This window comes from Limulus polyphemus, unplaced genomic scaffold (genome assembly GCF_000517525.1).
Source record: "Limulus polyphemus unplaced genomic scaffold, Limulus_polyphemus-2.1.2 Scaffold254, whole genome shotgun sequence".
Classification (NCBI taxonomy): domain Eukaryota; kingdom Metazoa; phylum Arthropoda; class Merostomata; order Xiphosura; family Limulidae; genus Limulus; species Limulus polyphemus.
In genome coordinates, this window is record NW_013665864.1 from 766,585 (window position 1) to 787,740 (window position 21,156).

The following is a 21,156-nucleotide window of genomic DNA, read 5'->3' on the forward strand; positions in this document are numbered from 1 at the left end:
AAAAAATATAAAATTTTGATATTAGCTAAAGACTCAACTTTATCAGCACAAAGGTTTGTCTCAAGAAGAAAGATATGATGCTGTTATATTTGAAAATGGCTAAGAAAGCCATTAGGGGAACATTCTGAGCTTTTGATTGGTTATTCACATGTCATATATATATATAGAAGTGTATATAAGGGACTGTTTTCAAAAATGGAAAGAGGTGAGTGTGTCCACTGTGTTCGATTCATTACATGAGCAATATCTTAGCAAATAGAAAAGATATGACATTCTTATTTTATATTCTAGCTTATTAATATCTGTAATTTGAGTTTCTAATTCATACAAAACTATAGACGTAGTATTTTGACTTCACAAACATCTAATTTGGACCAGTGCTGCATTCAACATACCACGTGACACACAAAAATCGATGTTTAGGTGTTTTTTAATATTTACTTTTGAAATAAGAAATTAAATAATGTATATTATGAAAATGTGAATTATAATCTACAGTTTGTATAACTAATGAAAAGCTCCGAATGTCCCCCATGTGGTTTTATGAGCCTCTTCAAAGTACTTGTGCAGGAAACCCTTTCTTTTCATGGTAGATTTCAAGTGGTAAGGTAAGACATTATTGAGCTTGAAAAATATTTTTTAGACCTAATTACAGCTTAGTTACTAAGCCTGATAAATTATGGTAGAATTCTATGATATTAATATAGTCGTTTATGATTTTTTTATGTATTTCAAAATGCATATATAATACATAAAAAAATTATTTTTTTACATCCTCCAAGTGCAAAGTTTGATAAGGCTTAGTAACTTACAGCGAAAGAGTACAAAGTTTGTAACTAGAAGAGATTATTTTTTCTATACTTCTTTATTTACTGTTCTATGCTTTAAGAAAAATAACTGAAATTAAAAACTTATTTGTAAATAATAATAATAATAATAGCGTATTATAACTGATGATTGTATTTTATAAAATAATGTTCCACAAAAATGCAGCCAAGACAGGTCACTTTGTAATGGTCAGTTATGTATTATTGAATATGGCTGAAAGGTCAATAAAATAAAAATAATAAATTTTGACACATGTATGATGTTATGAGATTTAAGCTATTTAAAATAAACATTTGTGATTTTGTGTTATAATTTGTAGTAATTCTAGAACAAAGAGAGAGTAATTAATATCTGTTCCCTATTTTTTATGGTGGTTATGAGGTCAGTCAAATTGACAAAACCCATACAGAGATACAATAGTGAAAATATCAGATAAAATTAAAGTTTTTTCTTAAAAAAACGTTTGATAATTATCTAAAGGTTATTAGGAGGTTGAAGAGATTTTGCATGTGAAATTTGACAATTTTCTGGTGCAAAAATATATTTTTACACTTAAAATCAAAATTACTTCATATTAGATAGTAAACATTCAAAAATAAAAAATGCATGAGCAAATAATTAATTTAAAAGTGTTAAACGTAATTTAAATAATCTGATACTTTGTGTTCGAGTGCCTTGTAATGTTTACTGATAATCTGCAAAATTTTGTGAAGATACGTGTGTATTTTAAAAGGTTACACTATAACTGCTTTATGGTTACTTTGGGGAATATGAGATGGGTGGATTACAACCACTTGTAGTAGAAGGGTTAACCTTCTCACCATGGTTAGATCAAAGTGCACATGTCATGACCTTTTTAGAGAGTTACATTTTAAATTTAATCAAACTATATTATCAATGCATTTGAAGGAAATTGGCATCAAAACGTAGTTAATAAATCAAATTTTAATACAAGTTTTAAGTCCTTCATTCTATAAGGAAATATTTCAAAAAATCCTCAATCTACCCTAGTACAAGAATTGGGACATGAAATTTATTATGTAGGTCTTTTCTCTTCTCTAATTTTTTTACAACCCCTCACTGAAGTATGGAATTGAATGTATATTACTCATTATAGTATTGGTATTTCTAAGGCCAAGTCTAATTTTTATAACCATCAATCTTGTTTGTTTACAGAGCTATAAACTAGAAAAGCAGACCCACCTGTCTCATCTTTCACAAAATAGAAGATATTTCTCTGACATTTTATACAGTATCATTTATAATCAATAGAAGGGCAAAGTTTTAATCTATCAAATGATATATTACATTGTTTTCAGTAAAGGGTACTATCTATTTTTTCTTTAATTTGAAAGTTTCTCTTGTGGTGTTTCGATCGAGAAGTTTTGGAAATTATTTAAAGGCTCTTATGCAATAGTTAGAAAGTCAGTTAAATTAAGATAGTTATAGGACATTTTTGGCTTTGTGTGTGTTATTCTGTGTTGTGTGCTAGTACCATGAGTATAAAAATAGGAGGCATAAATTTCATAGGCAACCAACAGCAAAAAACAAGAGGTCAAAGGTAAGTGTTATATTTTGTGTTTTTCATGTATAATTTTTATTTATTATTATATAAGCAACTAACATGTAAGAATTGGAAACTTGTTCAGTTAGAAAAGGTTAGATAAAAAATTCTTTGAGGTATGCTTGTGAGCAGTTTGTGTGCTATTTCATTCAATACATTTACTGAGTGATTTACAACTTGTGAGGTGAGATGTGTGTTATGTGGAAATATATATCTCCTGCCATTTTTACTATTCTTGTGCCATAATTCACTTGCTTTTCAGGTAACTTCAGTTTAAGTTACTGTTTGACAACTTTACAATGACTTAAATTGTATGAACTTGAGGTTTAAACCCAGTCAGTCATGATATTGTCCATTTGAGGAAATCCCCTTACCGGTTTAGCAGATGATACAGAAATAACCATGGTTATTACAATTAAGGCAAGAACTGTTGAACCTGAGAAGAGGATAACTTTATTTTTTAGGACTTGACACTATGGAGCATTGGGACTTTCAATGAGAGTCTGATTTATCTTTCAGTCTTTGACAATACAGTAAATGTTACAGAAATTGTTTGTCATAAATGTTAGCATCAGCACAAAAGCTTGTGGCTTTTAACATACCATTAAAATGATTCTGTAACTGTTCAAGTTCAGCATAACCATTCACACTCAAAACCTCAAGTGTTTTCTTGCTAGTTGCTGGGAGGTCTGGCATGGCCATGTAGTTAGAGCACTTGACTCCCAATCTGTGGGTCATGGGTTTGAATCTAGTCACTGAACATTTTACGCCATTTCAGCCTTGAGGATGTTATCAAGTGATGGTCAGTCCCAGAGTTGGCAGTGGGTAATGTTGACTAGCTGCCTTCTCTGTAGTCTTTACGAGTATGTGCCCCCATCTTGTAGCTGATGCTTTGGAGGACTTAGCTATGATTGATAAAACTTCCTCTGCCTCATTCAAGTATTCCTAGTTTTGGGAGAGTAGTGGTAAAACTTTCACAACTGTTTAAAGAACATTTCTGTTTGAGAGAATCCCTTTATTCTGGACTTGAGTGCTATTCCTATCTATAAACTGTGCAATGAAACGGTTACATTTGGTTTCTTTTTCTCTCTGATTGTAACTCCATATTTGATGTCAGAATCAACAGTACTGTTAAGTTGCCATTCCAGCCAATCTGAAGATGTTTTGAATCAGCTTTGCTTAGAGATTTAAAACCCATGAATTGACAATCAGGATAAAGTGATTCTACGTTAATGTAATGCACATGCACTGTATATTGATCAGTGTTGCCAGTATCTGTGAGCCCATCCATAATAGCACTGAAGAAATAATATGCATTTAAAGATCTTGCATCCTTTCAGATTGTATTTGCAATATATTTTGTAAAACATGCTTCTTGTATGTCTGTTATAAAGGGCCATGAGCAGTGATGTAGTAAACTTCAATATGCAAACCTTTTGTCTTTGCTCATCCTACTTAGGCTTTCCATAACAGGAGTTTGTTTTTTTTGCATTTTTTGAGTTCCTTTACAGCAGTAATTCTGAAGTTCTTCAAGCCAGAAATAAACTCATTTTTCAGTTTCCTTTTTTTCATACCATATACAAACGATGCAGTACATGGCATAGGTCTGATTATTATAGATCATCAATGGTCACCCCACCTTCCTTTATGCTTTGAATTGTCATGTAAAACTTGACTCTGCTTACAAGGGCTTAACATTGGCTTTTGTTGCGTGAAATCATCACATAGAACTTGATAATACTGATGGAAATTCATCTTTTGTTATAGATTCTTTTTGGTTCACTGGGACTGTATTATTTTCCAGTTCTGTTTTATGCAGCCTTTTTGAAAAACCAAATTGAAATGAGTTTGCCATTTTGTTATAACTTTTTTGAGATGAACTGGCATGCTTCTCTTCAATGCATAATTTGATCATATGATGAGAGTTGCCAACCAAGATGAATGTTGGAAATAGAGATTCGAAACTATACTACCACTGGCCACAGATGTATATGATGTCTTGTAATATCTTTTTGTATACTGATTTGTTGTCAAGAAAGAATTGTACATTTTCCAAAAATTTGTGATAGCAGCAGCATTCAGAGAATAGATTAGTTCAACGTTAAATCCAATATTACCTCAAAGTTATATTATGAATTATAAGTATTGCATTACTGTTAAACTATTATGAACACTAGGAATATTTAACTAAGACTTCCAGTATATGCTAATTTGATCTCGAGATTGATTATTTATTTATTGCCTTGATGCTTTAATAACTGAATTAATCCAAATATTGAAGTACATGATTTTTCAGATTAATGAAAAAATAACACAGAGTATAATATTCTGGATTTCTTAGACTTGGAGCTTTGATTACACAGATACGTAAAAGGTTGACAGAGTGAAACAAGTTGGACAATAGGTATGATAAACTTGAAAATTCAATTGAGAGGACCAGCTATTTAATATAAATTTCAAGCCCTGCAAAGTACAACAAATACAACAGAACTACAAAGAAAAAACATGAATAATAATACTTTTAACTAATTAATATGATAATGACTTAAGTGTCACAGACCTACAAAATAAAGTAGAAATTGTAATGATATTTATTCTTTCAATGAATTCACTTTCATGAATTTTATTGAATACAAGTTCTCATATGAATGTTTTGAAGCCTATGAAGCCTAGAATCTCCTCCTCAGAAGTTGTATTATTTTCCTTAAATGGCAACCAGTGGTACTCTGATGGTGAACAGTGTTACCACCATTGTATATTGTGTGGTTGGTTGGTACTATCCTACGATCTTCATCTTTGACCCAGTATTAATGGTCATCTGCTTCTGTAGCTTATATCTGGATGACTGACCAGTTCTTTTCACAACTTTGCTTATAGTTTTTCTACCCCTGATGAATATTGGGTGACACCCACTTTTGTCCTTTACTGCTCAATAGAATGACAGAACAAACACAGTTAGAATGAAATCAACTTAATGACTCTTGATCACGTTTATTTGAAATCTGTACATATGAGTGTACTAACTGATTTCAAATAATGCTACATTAAACCGGGAAGATAGAAAACAAATGACATGCTTACATACAACAGAGGTAGTTATGTTCCGAAATTATTTTTTTTTTTACCTTTTAAAATCAGTTTACATGTACAAGCTAAAATGGTGTTAATTAGGTAGAAAAAATTGCAATATCAATCAGAAACAATTCTAAAAAAGCTTATCCATTTTGATGTGAGAATGTTAGCATTTGTCATTTTAGGGGTAATTTGTATTTGAAAATAAAATTTTGAGAATAAATTCAAGAAAAGTTTATATCTGGTTGGGAACATACCGAGCTTGTCTTTATGAATATAGATATTCAACACTCCAGTAGATTTCTGTATTAATATATGTGAATACTATTTACTGATAACATGTCAACTTGTAAAGATAATATTTGTTCTGTAATGATAGTATCTAAAAATTTAAATTTCACTCTACAAATAATTCTACATGTTTTAAAATTTAATATGTAGGTTTGATTTGAATATTTTTGTTGGTCTTGTAATAAGTTGTGTATTTTTATTTTTTTAAATAGGAGGATCTGATGATGGAGGAGATACCTCAGCTAGCAGTGAGGAAGAAAGTAAGTCTGAGGAGGAAGTAGAGAAAAAGGTACAGGAGACTCCTATTCCTATTCCTCCAACTCAACCACCACAAAATGAAGTTCCAGATCATTCTGTAGGAGAGTTGATTGAGAAAGCCATGCAAAGACAAAGCCAAGCTCGTCAGAGGGTATCCAAAATTTTTTTTCTTGAATAAATATTTTACATTTTTACTGGAATTAAGGCATTGTTATGGCATTTAAGGTGTGCAAGTCTAATTGGTAAAAACATCTGTTTGGTAACAAAGTCATCAGCTTGAAACTTTTTATCTTGGTTTTTCGTTTCTTCTGGTTAACTTTTAACATCTTAGGATGCTTTGCTACTGTCAACCTTTAACACTTCTACTGTGAATATAGCAGTAAATAAAAGACTTAAGTTTTATAAGCCAATAGTATAACTCACAAGTCTTATCAAATATAATTCGTACAAATGAATGAAGTATTTGGATAAGCCATTTGGTTAAAACATCCATGATCAGTACAGTTATGGATTCAATCCTAGTTGGTCTCAGTTTTGTCTTCATATCAGTTTCTATGTTTTTTTTAAAGAAAATGTTCTGGTTTAAATTGATCTCAACATTGAATTAACATTCGTGAGCAAATGCAACATGTCTTCATCATGCAATCCCAACATGACCAATTTTGACACCAGAAAATCTGAGAACTCTATATCTCTGCCTGGGACCTCTGCATGAAGATATCTTTGTACAAATACCATGTAAATTGGTCAAAAGAAAGGCTGAGTAATTGACCAAAACCCCAAAAATTATGGATTTATTTAACCTTTTCGCCCCCCCCCCCCCCTGGACATATTCCACATTTCTGTATGTACATGTATAGCACGTGTAACAAAGTATCATTTGTACCAAATACCTTGTAAATTGGCTGAAATATGATGGAGTAATTACTTAAAATGGGTAAGTTCACCATTTTTGCTTGCCAATGTAGGGGACCTATAGAAAAGTATCTTTCTATCAGATCTTATGCAACTTGGTCAAAATACAGCCAAGTAATTGACCCCCCCCCCCAAAAAAAAAAAAGCTAAAAATGGGCAAATCCAACTTTTGTTGCTCGAATGAAAATTTATATTTGTGCCCATTTTCATTTTGATTGCTGTAAATTAGACTGCACAGGAGCCCAAAATATACATTTTTTTTGGGTTGTTCGTCCTTTAATCCCATAAAATCCTTAAAAAGGCTTAAATTAAACATATGAATAAGGTGTCTGGGTGTATTGGACCAAGATATAACCCTACCAAGTTTTAAGTCAGTCTGCCAAGAAAGAATGGCAGTCAATTGAAAAGTGTTTGTATCAATCAGTATTTTTGCAGGTATGAATTTAATAACTACACAAATACCTTTACATTTATTTTAACTGGGCACATATAATAGCCCATATTTATCTATATTAGTTTTGTTTTTCTTTAATATATGTTGAAATATTAAAATTATGACACCGAGTTTTAAATTTAAGTATCACTAATGTATAAATAAACATATCAGTCATCACGCTGAAACACGTGTATGTGATCTCGAAAATAGATAACTGACTAAATACAAGTTGAAAATATAATGTATTTGCAACTTCATAATGTGAATTTTTTTATTAGATGGTGTTAATTTGTTTTCATTATTTCGAATAGAGAAAACTGATTGTGTATGACATCAACACTTAATTACTTACAATGAATTAACCATTTCAAATTGAGAAATAGCACAAATAAAATATTGTAAAGGGATGGACTAAATTGGGTACATAGAATTAGAGCTGAATAATTAGTAGTTTACTAATTCATTAATTGTCTGGCTCATTAATAGATTCACATTAGACTAATCCTAATATCTTCAGCTTGTTTGGTTTATAAAGACATTTTTTGGACTGTCCTTTTTATAGTATTATAGACACCTTCAGATATAGTAATATAGGATAAAGCTGCTTTTTTTAATCCTAAACTGTTGTACATGAATATATATATATATCATACCTGTATTGTATGAAAACTATAACAAAATGACTGTATGATTAATATCATTCCTTAGGTTTCTCCCTACAAATGTCTATGAGAATACTGTAGATATTGAGTTGTAGTTGATAAAAATAAACATTATTTCATGACAACCCTTTGTTAACAGTGTAAGGAAAGTGTGCATCACAATTTTCTACAGAGCAATATTCAAAATTGAAATAACTTTCTTGTCACTTAATTTCAAAAGAAAATATTAAAGTTCTTAATATTTACCTCTCTCTTGCATGTGATGCATCTTTGCTCTAAATTCTTTTGTTATAGAAGTTATATCTTCCCTACTATGGCTTTCAGGATGTCCAACCAATTAGAAATAAACTACACATTATGATAAGCAGAAATATAAAATTTGAACTTCTTACCTTCTTGGTTTGCTGAGATATCAATAGATTTGTGAAACCCATATAGAGAAGCCATCTTTTCATCTCAAAGCAGTTTTGTAAACTAAGTAGCCTTATTTGATGGACATGCTTATAATCAATAGAAAGTGCATTTTGTCTTCTATATCAAGCTTACAACCATCCTTCTGAATTTGGCAACAAAAGACAGTAATTGAGAGGAAGTACTTGATGTGTATTAAGCAAATCATTGTTCCTAGCAGTAATGAAATTTTAAACCTATTGCTTAGTTATAAAGCCAGTTAAATTACAGTAGTTTTGGAACATTCTATTCTAGTGCATGATATATTTTTGTGTTATAAAATGCATATTTGAAAGCTGCAATAATATTTATTTGGACAACAAACTTAAAAGTAAAAAGAAATTAATATTAACTTTGTTACACATATCAAGTGCTGATGCTCATTTAGCTCGTGCTGGGCAAGTAAGTACATCAGTGTCCAAGAATCTGCTAATTGGTCCTTGCTGTGACTCATTGCTTTTCATGGACAAATATATTGTTTCTATGTTACAAGCCTGACATTAAAATGTTAAAATTAAAGAAACATGTTAAAAAGGTTAAAAGTTTAAATTGTGAACATAATTAACTTGAAGTGGTGACAAGTGATGCACTGAAATAAGTAAGAATAAATTATATTAATTTTATTTCATACTTTTCAATTTTTCATTTCACTCTACATTGATGATTTTTCTACAGTTCGTGTTGGGGTAGAAAAAATATAGATGAGTGGAATTAGTTGAATACTGTAATACTTGGAAACCCAAATTTTGACTAGTTGATTACTTTTGTGAGTCATGATGCTAACTGATGAAGCTGAACAACCTAGAATTAATCAAAAATAATAATGAGAAATCATAATGGAAATATTTCAATAGTTGGAACAGTTGGAAACACTAATTTCAATTAGTTGAATGTTTTTGTGATATTAATCGATTATGATAATGATTTCAAAGTATGATCTTATAATTTAAGTACATTATTTTTAGTCTTGTGTTCATCGTACATTGCTGCACAAACATATTCACAATTAGTAAAAACTTGTTATCCAGTTTTAATGTGTACACAATGTTATCTTTCTTCCATTAGTTTAAAGTGCTTTTGTTTAAAATACTTTCAAGAACATTTGGTTTGTATTTAAATGAAATATATTATATAGACTGATTAAATCAATTATGTTTTCCACTATAATAATTAAATATATTATTTTTAGGTGTTATTAACCATGTTTATAGTGAAACTTATAAACATTAAAAATGTTATGTATTGCACTTATCAGTCAGCAAATTAATTTCACCCTACAGATTTCTGGTGAAGGGTCATCAAGCAAAATTAAAGTTCTTATCTGTAGTGTGTGCCTTGGTGACATTAGGTAAGTGAGAATATATACTTTTATATTCCATACCAACAACTGTATCTTTGAAAAAAAATCATATATATATATATATATACTAGGGTCTATTTTAGGGCTTAAATGTGGTTTTCCCACAAATAAAATATTCGAGTTTCCTCAAAAAACATTCATTCAAAAAAGTGTAATTGTTTATAATATTTTGCATGGTTTCATTCAGGCTTGTTTTTAATACAAAATCATAAATGTGTGCTCTCTCTATATATATATAAGTTGTTCCTGTTTATTTCTTTATTTTGTGAGTTTGCTTTTAATTTTACCTCCATGTAAAATGTATCTTCAGTCACTTTTGGTAAATACATTTTCTTTTACTCTCCATTTAAATGTACTTTCTTCATTTGCTTTATTCAACAAACTGCAACTGAAAAGTCATTCTGAAACACTAGGTGAACATTATATTAAGCAATTCTTTGTTTTCTCTCTCAGTAAGGTATGTATTTGAGTTTATTTTCTTACAGTAGAAAAATGAGTATAGCTGTCCTTCCAAAGACTAGATCCATAAACCTCTTATTATTGCAATGATTAAGTAACTGTGTACTTGGTGTATCCAGAACGTTAGATTTCCATACTTGTCCTAACATCACTCATAGGAATCCTGAGTTGAATTTTACCCATATTTTAAATACACTAATTGCTCATGATAGTATTTCATTTCACAAAGCTTGTTTGACATGCTTGAATTATTTGAAGGATTATTATTGTTTTGTTGTCTGAGCTAGAACATCATATCCTTGGATATAAGCAACTTGGCCTGTAGCTAATGTTTTAGTTTTCAAACTCGTCATCATACTTGCAAGCAATCTATAGCCTCTCACAAGTTTTAAGCATGTTGATCATGATCACATGAAAATCTCAAATGAAGGGATTGAGAGGATGGTAACAGATTTTAATAGCATTAAACTTTGAGTTTAAGTAAATGTGTTGTTAAGTCATAAAGACTTGCTAGTCTGCTTTCATTATGTAAAATAATCACATCAGTATGCAGTTTTTGAAAAGCTATGCTTTTGTTAAAATCAGTTTAAAAAAGTTAAGCTCAATATCTATCAATGTAAAATTTGATATTTTGAAGTATATTTTTGGTGTGTGATCAACTTATCCTTCATTAAAGCTTCAAGTTAACCCTTTCTGGACTGAAGGGATGTCACTGCTATTCATTGATGTTTTTGCAATGGAAATACTTAACCAAATTATGTGAAATGTAGACAAAAACTTACTAAGAACTATCTAGTTTTGTCTTTGAAAAATGTTTTACTTTTTCTGTCATTTTTACATTGTGAAATTTTAAAAATTTTGTTGTGACACATTTTATTTTTCCCCAAAGCATTTAGAATACCTCCACTCATTCTTATCATTTCAATTTCTTTAATGTTGATAAAATTATAGTTCTGTTTTATATATTTGATACTTTATTTGTCCCCCAGTGGTTCTCTGGTAAGTCTGCATGCTCCTAACACTAAAAATCAGGTTTCAGTACCTGTTGTAGGCAAGAAACAGATAGTGCAGTGTGTAACTTTGCACTTAACAACAAACCAAATTGATACTTTATTCTGCCAATTACAGTAGCCACCACTACTGGCTATAAAACCTAAAAAAATGCAGCTTAAACCGACAAAGATTTATCTATAACTTAAAATCAAACCTTTCAAAATGGCTTTAGATCAGGATAGGTAACTTTTTGTATTTTGTAACTTTAGTCTTTGGATTTCAACATCACTAATGGTGGGAAAACACCTGTAAAAGTTAAATTATTCATATTTGTCTGCTTACATTCTGTTTTATTTTTTTAATGCTGGTGTCTATTTATCAGTCTTCATGATGTGACTTACCAATTTTTGAAAGTTTGTTTTGTTAATAGATACACAGATTTTCTTTGCTGAAGTTTTACAAAAAATGTTGAGCAGCATGGTTTGCATTTGTCTAAATATTTCAGCCAATTTACTGAAATATCATTATTAAAGACATGTCAAATTAAATGCTGTTGTAACTGCATGGTAAATATAATTATAATACTTTATACATTCTTCCCTTTTTCAGTTTTCTGGTTCACTGCTCAACTTTCAGAAGCCTTATTGAAAACAACAGTGAAGCTCATTCCAGTCATTGGCTTATTCCACATGATTTCTTGTATTGAATTGTGTTTGCAAAGAAAATAGAGAACACAATTCACAGTAGCCATTTATTGTTCACAATATAATAATTTTGAAATTATATGGTAGAATGTTTGAAAGATAGTTTAGTACTGCCATGAATTTATATTTTTATTTTTTTCAGTCAAGAAGATGATGAGATAGTAGAATGTGACTTCTGTGGAGTATCAGTTCATGAAGGTAAGTGTTATATACTAAAAATATGTTGCTTGTTACTGGCGCAATTCATTCAGTATGATGTGCATAAAAAATACAAGATTGTTGTAAGTGACAAACTTGGTGTACTAGTAGCAAAAAAGTGTAGGAGGTGGAACATATGTCTGAGGCTTATGATTAGCTGTCTGAACAAAGGAAGGTGCTGGAAATATAGAATCTAAATTTTCACCAGTCCACTCTTGATCCCCCACAAACTCGGTCTCAGAGCCAACAGGAGAATAAACATCAGACTGCATGCAAGACTTTACATCTCTGCATATGAATAACTGTATGTCCTATGCAGACATACACAAGACAAGACATCTGTGTTGACAACTGTTAATAATTACCCATAACAGCCTGGACTGTAGTGTACTTGTGCAAAAGTAATATCTGAATGAATATGTTAAAACAATTCTCCTGTATGAGTCAGTGTTTACACTTATAAACTAAGTGTTTTGCGAACACTAACATAGTAAACAGGAATTTATATAGTTGGTAATATTATTGAGACCCATCTTTACAACTGTTGTCTTGAGTTTTATCACACATCTCCTGCTCAATTTTTATATGATCTTAATCATTTATTGAATTCTACTTTGGTCAGGTTATTGGCTTCTCTCTCCTTGGTTTGTTGTTGGGATCTTGTGGAAAGAGATAACTTGCTGGAGGGAGCTTGCCTTCATGCTTTGGCCCTTGGAGATCTCGGAGAAACTCCTTTCTCAGACAGTCTATTTTTGCTGGTATTCCTGTTTCCATAGAATCTCAAGTAAATGTGGCCTGTCTCCACTCTTCTGTTTCTACACTAACTTAATGACTGTCCTAAAGGTCTTCTACAGGACTATTTCCTGTCTGTGACTACCTTATAGGGTCAGGTCCTGTAAGGTCTCGAATCAGAGGGTTTGTGTTAGTATGGGAGACCTTCACCACAGATTAGTGGGTCATTCAAGTTCTCAAATCAGTTCACGTCTCTTATACCAGTTGGCAATCCACTCCCCAAAGGCCCTCTTACATCCAGTCATCGAGCTTAAGCCATCCAGGATCTTCGGCACAAAGAGGCCATAGAGCTCGTCAACTCCTCTCTCAAGGGTTTTTATTCCCGGATGTTTGAAGTACCCAAAAAAGAGGGACGATTGGCAACCTGTCATTGGCCTTTCTTGTCTCAGTTGCTTCCTTCAGCCTCCTTGATATACAATTGAGTTGTTTCTTTCCAGTTGGTAACTCTTTCAACCGGTCTATTGATTACAAAATTCGATGTTGACAGTGCCTACCTTCATATTCCAATTGTGGAGTCTTCAGAGCATTATCTCCCTTTTTTGCCTGACAGCCAGGTTTTTCAGTTTCATACTGCTCTATTCACCTCACATCTGGCCCATATGTTTTATTGCCGGATAGTCAGATCCTTTTCATGTCATCTTCACTCATTGGGTATTCAGATGCACCATTACATGGATGACTGGCTTCTTCTCGCCACTTAGCAGAGCTTCACACTCAAACTCTGTTAGCGGAAGCTGTGATAGCTGGGTTTGTTATAAAAAAGGAGAAGTCTATTTTTACTCTCACACAGTACCTCATCACTTAGGAGTGTTTTTCAATTCCAGACTAGATCAGGCCCAACCTTTTATGCCCTCAGTCCATGAAACGGGTAGTTCTTCAAATACAGTTGTCTCCTTCTCCACCAACACATGCAGCTCTATCTCTTTTGGGGATGTGGGCATCCTTAGAATCACTCATTTCTTTAGATTGAGCTCACATTCGGGACCCTTCAGTGGTTGTCATGGGACAGTAGAACATTTGCACAGATGTGCTGGATTGTCCAATGGTCTGTTAGCTTCCAATTTGCAAGATCTTGGCTGGTGGTTGGACAGGGACAACACGACAGTCTGTGTCCCTCTACTGCCCTCACATCCAGAGATGCTTCTGGGCACACAAACATCAGATCATTCTCCTTACTTGTCATTTTCCAGGTGTAATGAATTTAGTGCCTGAGCAGTTATCTTGTACCAACAGGTCTCTTCCCACAGAATGGATGATTCATCTTCAAGTTTTTCATTGGATCTGTTCTTGTCTCATGACACCTCAGATTGATGCTTTTGCCACACAATGGAATGCTCAGCTCCCCTCCCTCTGGTTTCTTGTACCTCACCTTCTTTCTTTGGGCATAGCTGCTCTCAGCCAGGATTAGACTGGTTTTCATCTTTACATATTCCCTCCAATTTGTCTGCTGTCCATGGTTCTTGCACTGATTCACTCCACGTCCTGTCGAGTTATTCCGGCAGCATCAAATTGGCCAGGTTAGCCTTGGTTTCCACTCCTCTAGTATCTTCAGGAGTGTCAACCTCTTTCCCTTCATCTCTGACCATCTCTCTTATGTCAGCCTCAGTTGGAAATTTTCATCTGGCAGCAACTGAGGTATAATTTATACCAATGCTTTTAAGGGCAGAGATAAGAAACTTTCATATGGATAAAGCTAAAGTGTGAAAAGAGGTAAGTATTATCAGAAATACATTTTTGGTATAGGAAAATGTAAACTTTGAGTTAAGTAGATGTGGTTAGATTGGTCTTTTCTGAACAGTTTTTTTCTAGCTTATCTTGGTAGTGGTAAAAAGATTGGGCAGTTTGATTCATCTAGAAAGTGCTTCTGAAATCTTTTATGTTAACAATTAAAGAGCATGCTGTCTTGAAAACTGTTTTTCTACCCTTTGTCTGTTGGAGTGGTTTCATTAGTAGAATCATAAATTCTTTACATAAAATGTACCAGAATTATGAATCTAACTTAACTTGTTCAGACAGGATGCTGTCTTACCAGAAAGCTGCAACTGTCACATCTACAAAACTTGAGGTGAATCCATTGTGTTCGAAAGATGCCACACTTAGATTAGTTTACTTATATTTTTCACTATGAAACTGCTTAATGATTTATTCCTTTGTTCTAGCAAGTTTGTATAAGAACCGTGAATAATATTTCACAATATTAATCACACAGTTTTGTTTGCCTGTTTCTACTTAGAAAGGTTAGATATTTTTTCACAGAATTGGTCAGAATCTATTTTTTGTATATTTGCCTTGTGTGTGTCCTTGAGAAGTTTTCATGGCTATAGATTTGCAAAATTAAATTAACCTATAGCCCATTTAACTCTGGTTTCTTTGCTGAACAAGCTGTGTTTGTGATGGAACAATCAGTAATACAACTAACTGGGAAACTTTTCTCTGACAGCATCATTGTGCATCAGTCTTATGTCATTTTTTAGTGAGGGAATCTTGAATTAATTTGTAAACATTTGCCAGTGGCCAGAAAAGTTAGTTTCAAGCCCTGTCATCATACATGCAGTTAGTACTTATCCCATGCTTTTTTATTTCAATAAGAAGTATTTGTCATGATAATTTTTTTATATTAATATATTGCTGTAAAAAATCATTCAAACAGAATGAAACAAACTAAAATAGTATACTTACGACATTTCATATTTTAGTATAAACTTTAAAACATTTAATTGTAAATACTTGTATAATGCTGAAAAAGTAACTTTTTATTGCATGAAACACTGTTTGTCTTCCACGAAAGCACATATCTGACAAATATTTTGCTTTTCTCAGCAATGCATTAAATATCCTGCATGGTAGCAGCTTATGAGGTGTTTTTTCTATTTATATGCAAATGATTGTTAAGTCTTTTTTTTTAGTTGTATTATTATTTACGTGCATATGAATGGTAGGTTTTTTTGTACTTTGTAGCAACTGCTTTTTAGTGTGATGCTCAGTTTACTTATTTCTTGATGTAGGTTGTTATGGAATTAGTGACACTGATACTGTGGTCAGCACTGTTTCTTCCAGTTCTACTGAACCATGGTTTTGTGATGCCTGTAAAGCTGGAAACATGAACCCAGTAAGTAATATTTCCGTATTCCACACTTAAAATCTTTAACACTTTTTAAGGTTCATTTTCTCACATAACTTATTGTGTACATCTTTTGTAATTTAAGTTAATATTAGAGTGACTTATAATGTTAAAAACTTGGTTTCAGTACATGTAGTGGGCACAGCACAGATACCCCATTGTATAGTTTTGTGCTTAACAACAAAAGAAACAAACCCCTTAGTTTTCTCATTGCCCAAGGGCAAAATTGCACCATAAAATTTTACAAGTTATAGAAACAAACTTGTCTTTCTTCATATTTTTAAAAAAATATACTGTATTTCATTTCAGAGTTGAAATTTATTCTGTTAAAAGTTTTACTTATTTAACATTTATACCTAATTTTTTTAATTACACATTTTTAATTTCGGTTAATTTCAGTATGCTTTGAATGAAACCATTTGTTTGTGATTTTCTTGAAATTTTTCTGAGCATAATACAGCACTTATAATACTATAGGAGGAAATTCAATGTACTTTTGAACAAAACAGCATCAATTTAAACCTTGAAACTTTAATACAAGTAGTTTTATCAGTTGTAACCATACACTATTCTCAACCTAGGTTGTCATAGTGTGATGTAATTGGCTATATCCCAGCTTTGAGAAACCATCAGCTAGTGATTTAAAAATTTAATAAACTTGTAATCTTTTTAACTATAAACCAGTTTGGCTGTCAGTTCAGTGGAGACTCCCATAAAGATTGAAACAAAGAGGTAAAGGCTTAGCTTGGTGATATGTTGCTAGAAGAAAATATATTTGTGAACAATTTACTCCATGTTTGTGGTCCTGTGTTGTTGTTTTTTTTTGTTTTTTTCTTTTTTTGGAAAAACTTTTGAAAAGCTTGCTTTATCATATTTATACTTCATTTGAATTATGTTTTTATAGAGCAAGATTTATACCTAGTTGTTTCAAGTTTTGTTTCTCCAACAAGACTGCTGTTTGTTGGGTCATGAGTACATTAGGCATTGACATCCCAAATAACTACTTGAATAGGCAAAGAAAATTACTGAAATGAAATTTACAAAATTATATAAATGAATACAAAAAGGTTTAAAATTTGTTATATGTATTATATGAAACCTGATTAAGAATTAAAAAATATTGGCTTGTTTATATTTTTGATGTGATAAAATTATTTTTATTATAATTAGCATTTCTAATTGTTTGTTAAAAAAGTATTAATGAAATATTTTCTAGTTTAAAAATAAGATATTTTGCAGAAGCTTCGTAATCTGTAGAAAATTCATATAAAGTTTAAAACTTTTTTTTTTTTTTTGCTGCTGCAGTGAAACAAGCCATACAATCATAAATAACTTTCTGGTAGATAACTAAATACCTAAAAAACATGAAAATGAAATATAAATTTAAGAAATATTGTTTTAAAGATGCAATTTAAAAATTATAATTGTTAAAGTGTTAGCCATTAATACTAATATTTATTTGTGAAGCTGGAATTTCTTACAAGTTCACATGAATTAAATTTTTTTTAGTTTTGAGAATTTCTTTATTGTGGAATAACCCTGTTCTTTTATGAATTGATTTAAGTCCCTCTCCTGTCCATGAAAACTCTTTACTTAACTCTCTCACTGTGGGCTCGGTCCTAGGGATAGACCTCATAACCATTTTGTACAAGGCTTTTGTATGCAAAATATCAAATTTTTTTTTTATTATTAAGTTTTAAGATTTTTTAAATAATATTTTTCTCATGCATTTTTTTTCTTTTCGAATGTTGACTATCCAACATGCAAAGTAATTTTGATTTTCAAATTTCACTACTGATCTGTATGCAATAGTCAATGATGTCAGAAAATGTATAGTAAAATAGAATAAGATTACAATAATGGGATATGAAACACACACACCAAAAATAAATTTATATATATATATATATATATATGAAGTTTTTTGCATTCAAGTAACTGATAGTTAAACACTCAGCTAACTTTGGATAAAGGTTGGCAAAAATTTGTGTACCTCCCATAACATATTTAAAAGATTGAATCAAGTCCCAATGGAGTGCAAGCCTGGATGAGTAGATTAAAATCTCTTTTTTTTTTTTAACAATATCCAAGATCAGATTGTGGCTCTTATCAGGACGGTGTTTTCATTAGGTGTCAGTTGCTAAGTAAATTACTTATTTTAGCTTATTACAGTTCATCTACCCAGCTATTTTGATTTGATTTTATATGCCCATTATACCAGCTGTTATCTGAGGAACTCTGTTATCAGGATTGTTTTAGCTAAACCTTTTTCATTAGGTGTCGGTTGCTAGGTAAATTACTTATTTTAGCTTATTACAGTTCATCTACCCAGCTATTTTGGTTTTATTTTATATGCCCATTATACCAGCTGTTATCCGAGGAACTCTGTTATCAGCATTGTTTTAGCTAAACCTTTTTCAATCTCCTTGTTCTAAAAAAAAAGTTGTTTTGAAGTAATTTTGTGGCCAATTTTCATACAACTATATATTCCCATAACACTTAGTGCCCTTTCTTGCTCATCCATATCTAGCAAAATATGATTGTATTGTTACTGATTAAGTCAATAAGTCACTATGCATAGGAAAGAAATTTATTAACTAGTTTTTGCTTACTTCAGAGCCATCATCAGAGTGATGGAAGGAACAGTAATGGTATTTATACAAAAGGTGTATAAACAATGGAGTATTAAACTCTTAGTACATATATATAGCTACAACATGTAAATGTAAAATCTAGATTTAAACATTTATTACTTTTTCATGATAATTAATTAATTATTGTTCTTTTTTTTTAAATAAACAAAAGGTTTGTGAACTGTGCCCAAACCAAGGAGGGATCTTCAAAGAAACAGATGTTGGAAGGTAATGTATATCTTGAAACTTGAACATTTTTACTTGAACTACCTCAAGGACTGCCAGTGGGACAACCTTTGTCTAGGTTGATGAAATTATATGTTACGACAATCTGGTTAAATTCATTCATGCCATGAAAGTAATTAATTTATCAATATTTTTCCAACTATACAAGTAATTGAATCATCAGTATTATTTGCTTTTTCTATTGGGTTTGGCAAATTTATTGATATGTCAGCAAAAAAAAATTAGATGGTTTAAAGTTTGGAATTTTGCTTTTCATTGTGTATAATTTGTGTTTCCGATTGGTTGAAGATTACAGCATTCTATTGTTGAAGCTAACAAATTCTGAAGTGGAAATTTGATGCTCGGTGTGTCATGTGACAGAGGAAAATGAATATTGAATTTTTTTAAATCTATATTTTTGAATTAAGAAGTTAAAGCTTAGATAATTTACAAATTTGAATTATAAAGTATATTTCATGCCAAATTTATTGACATGCATTGATAGTAAAGTTGTTTGATTAAATTTTGATTGTCACACTAAGATGTCCTGACATGTGCAAAACAGCAAGACTTGGATGCAGAGGAAATCCATGGGCTCTAATAGTGTGGCTCAATGATTTTGAAACAATAATGTGTAATAGCATAATTTATCATTACAGTGGTAATTAGTCTCTCATTATGCTTTTTTCAAATATTAAGTCAAGTTTTTCAACATGTACCATACACTTAGTTATTAGAAAAAGCATGTAATCTGTAAAGTATTAGCCTAAATTTTTTTTAAGGAAAATATAAGTGTAGGGATACATTTTGTAATAAGCATATGTAGTCAACTTAGAAAAAGACAATGTCATTCTGTTATTGTGCAAAACTAACTATTTGTTTATGAGACAAGCTTATTTGCAACAGTAATTCATGAATTATAAATGTCTTCAAGTTTTGATAGAATGAACATTTTTTGAATTGTTTTGCATTTATCCTTCCACACAGATATAGTGAAAACAACTGTATAGTGTAGTTGTTTAAATTATGTTAATTAGTGAAAACATTGTTAATTAAAAATTTAAAGTGCTTTTATGCATTTATGTTTCTAATAATTTTAAGTCTTTCTTTATCATGAAAGTGTTACATTCATAGTCATTTTAAATGACATCACAATGTCTAAGCAGTAAGTCTGAAGGCTTATAATGCCAAAAATTAGGTTTTGTTGTCCATGACAGGTGGCCCATTCTTTAGCTTTGGGCTTAATAATAAACATTTTAAATGTTAATATGTGGGTCATTTAAATAATTTAGAAAGTATGTATTAAAATGTTAGTGTTTCTCAAAATACATTTTAACATTTGAATATTGGTTATGATTTGTTTTTTCTTTTTCTGTAATGAACAGATGGGTTCACCTTGTGTGTGCCCTTTACATTCCTGGTGTTGCATTTGGTGATGTTGACAAGCTTACTCCTGTGACCTTATTTGAAATGCCTTATTCCCGTTGGGGAGCAAAGGTCAGAAAATAAATTATTTGACATTTTTTGTTTCTACTTAAATGAATTAACAACATGTACACCCCAGAATAATTAGTATGTTTGCTTAATATGTAATGTGTTACAGTGTTTCATCAAAAGCAATTTAGCTCAGCCTGTTAAATATACTTATATGAAATTTGAAATACAAGTTTCTAAGCACTTGAACTACTATATAATAAGGAATATTTTTTAGGAAATAAGCATCATAGTGTGCATTGTTTTGATCAATATAAACACATTTTTAATATTCCCTTTGTGTTATTGTTTGGTGTTTATCTAAAATCTCGTACGTGTGCATGCCTAACAACATGCACAATCCCTATCACTAAAGAAACCACTGATTTAAAGAAGAAAACACTTCTGAAAAATTATATAATAAAACCCATTTTTATTATTATTATTGGTTAATTTAAGGTTCTTTTTGGGTGTTGAAGGAGAAGTGTTGTAGCTCACAAAAATCACCTTATGATTCATATGCAACTCTGCACTCAATCAAGTATAATACCAATACTTTTATATTTAGACTAAGATAAATAACTACTAGTTTTTAGTTTTGTATTTCGTAGTAATTGTGTAACTTTTGTTCTCTGTTCATTCTCATGATTATGATATTGCTGGGTTATTAAATTATGCTTTTTCGTCAGTTTTTACTAAATGAAGGTATAAGATATAATCTT

The 21,156-nt window shown here is 31.2% G+C and overlaps 1 protein-coding gene across 1 annotated transcript in view; it reads left to right on the forward strand.

Moving 5' to 3' along the window:
* The window catches only part of LOC106478842 (PHD finger protein 14-like), a gene marked incomplete at its 3' end in the record, with an annotated part of 29,675 nt that extends 9,217 nt beyond the window's left edge, over positions 1–20,458 (forward strand). The window contains exons 3-8 of the mRNA XM_022382532.1: positions 5,968–6,164; positions 9,757–9,824; positions 12,135–12,190; positions 15,988–16,091; positions 18,909–18,964; positions 20,347–20,458. Coding sequence (XP_022238240.1) covers positions 5,968–6,164; positions 9,757–9,824; positions 12,135–12,190; positions 15,988–16,091; positions 18,909–18,964; positions 20,347–20,458 — 593 coding nt within the window. The remainder of the gene's footprint in view (positions 1–5,967; positions 6,165–9,756; positions 9,825–12,134; positions 12,191–15,987; positions 16,092–18,908; positions 18,965–20,346) is intronic.
* Positions 20,459–21,156: the final 698 nt, after the last annotated feature.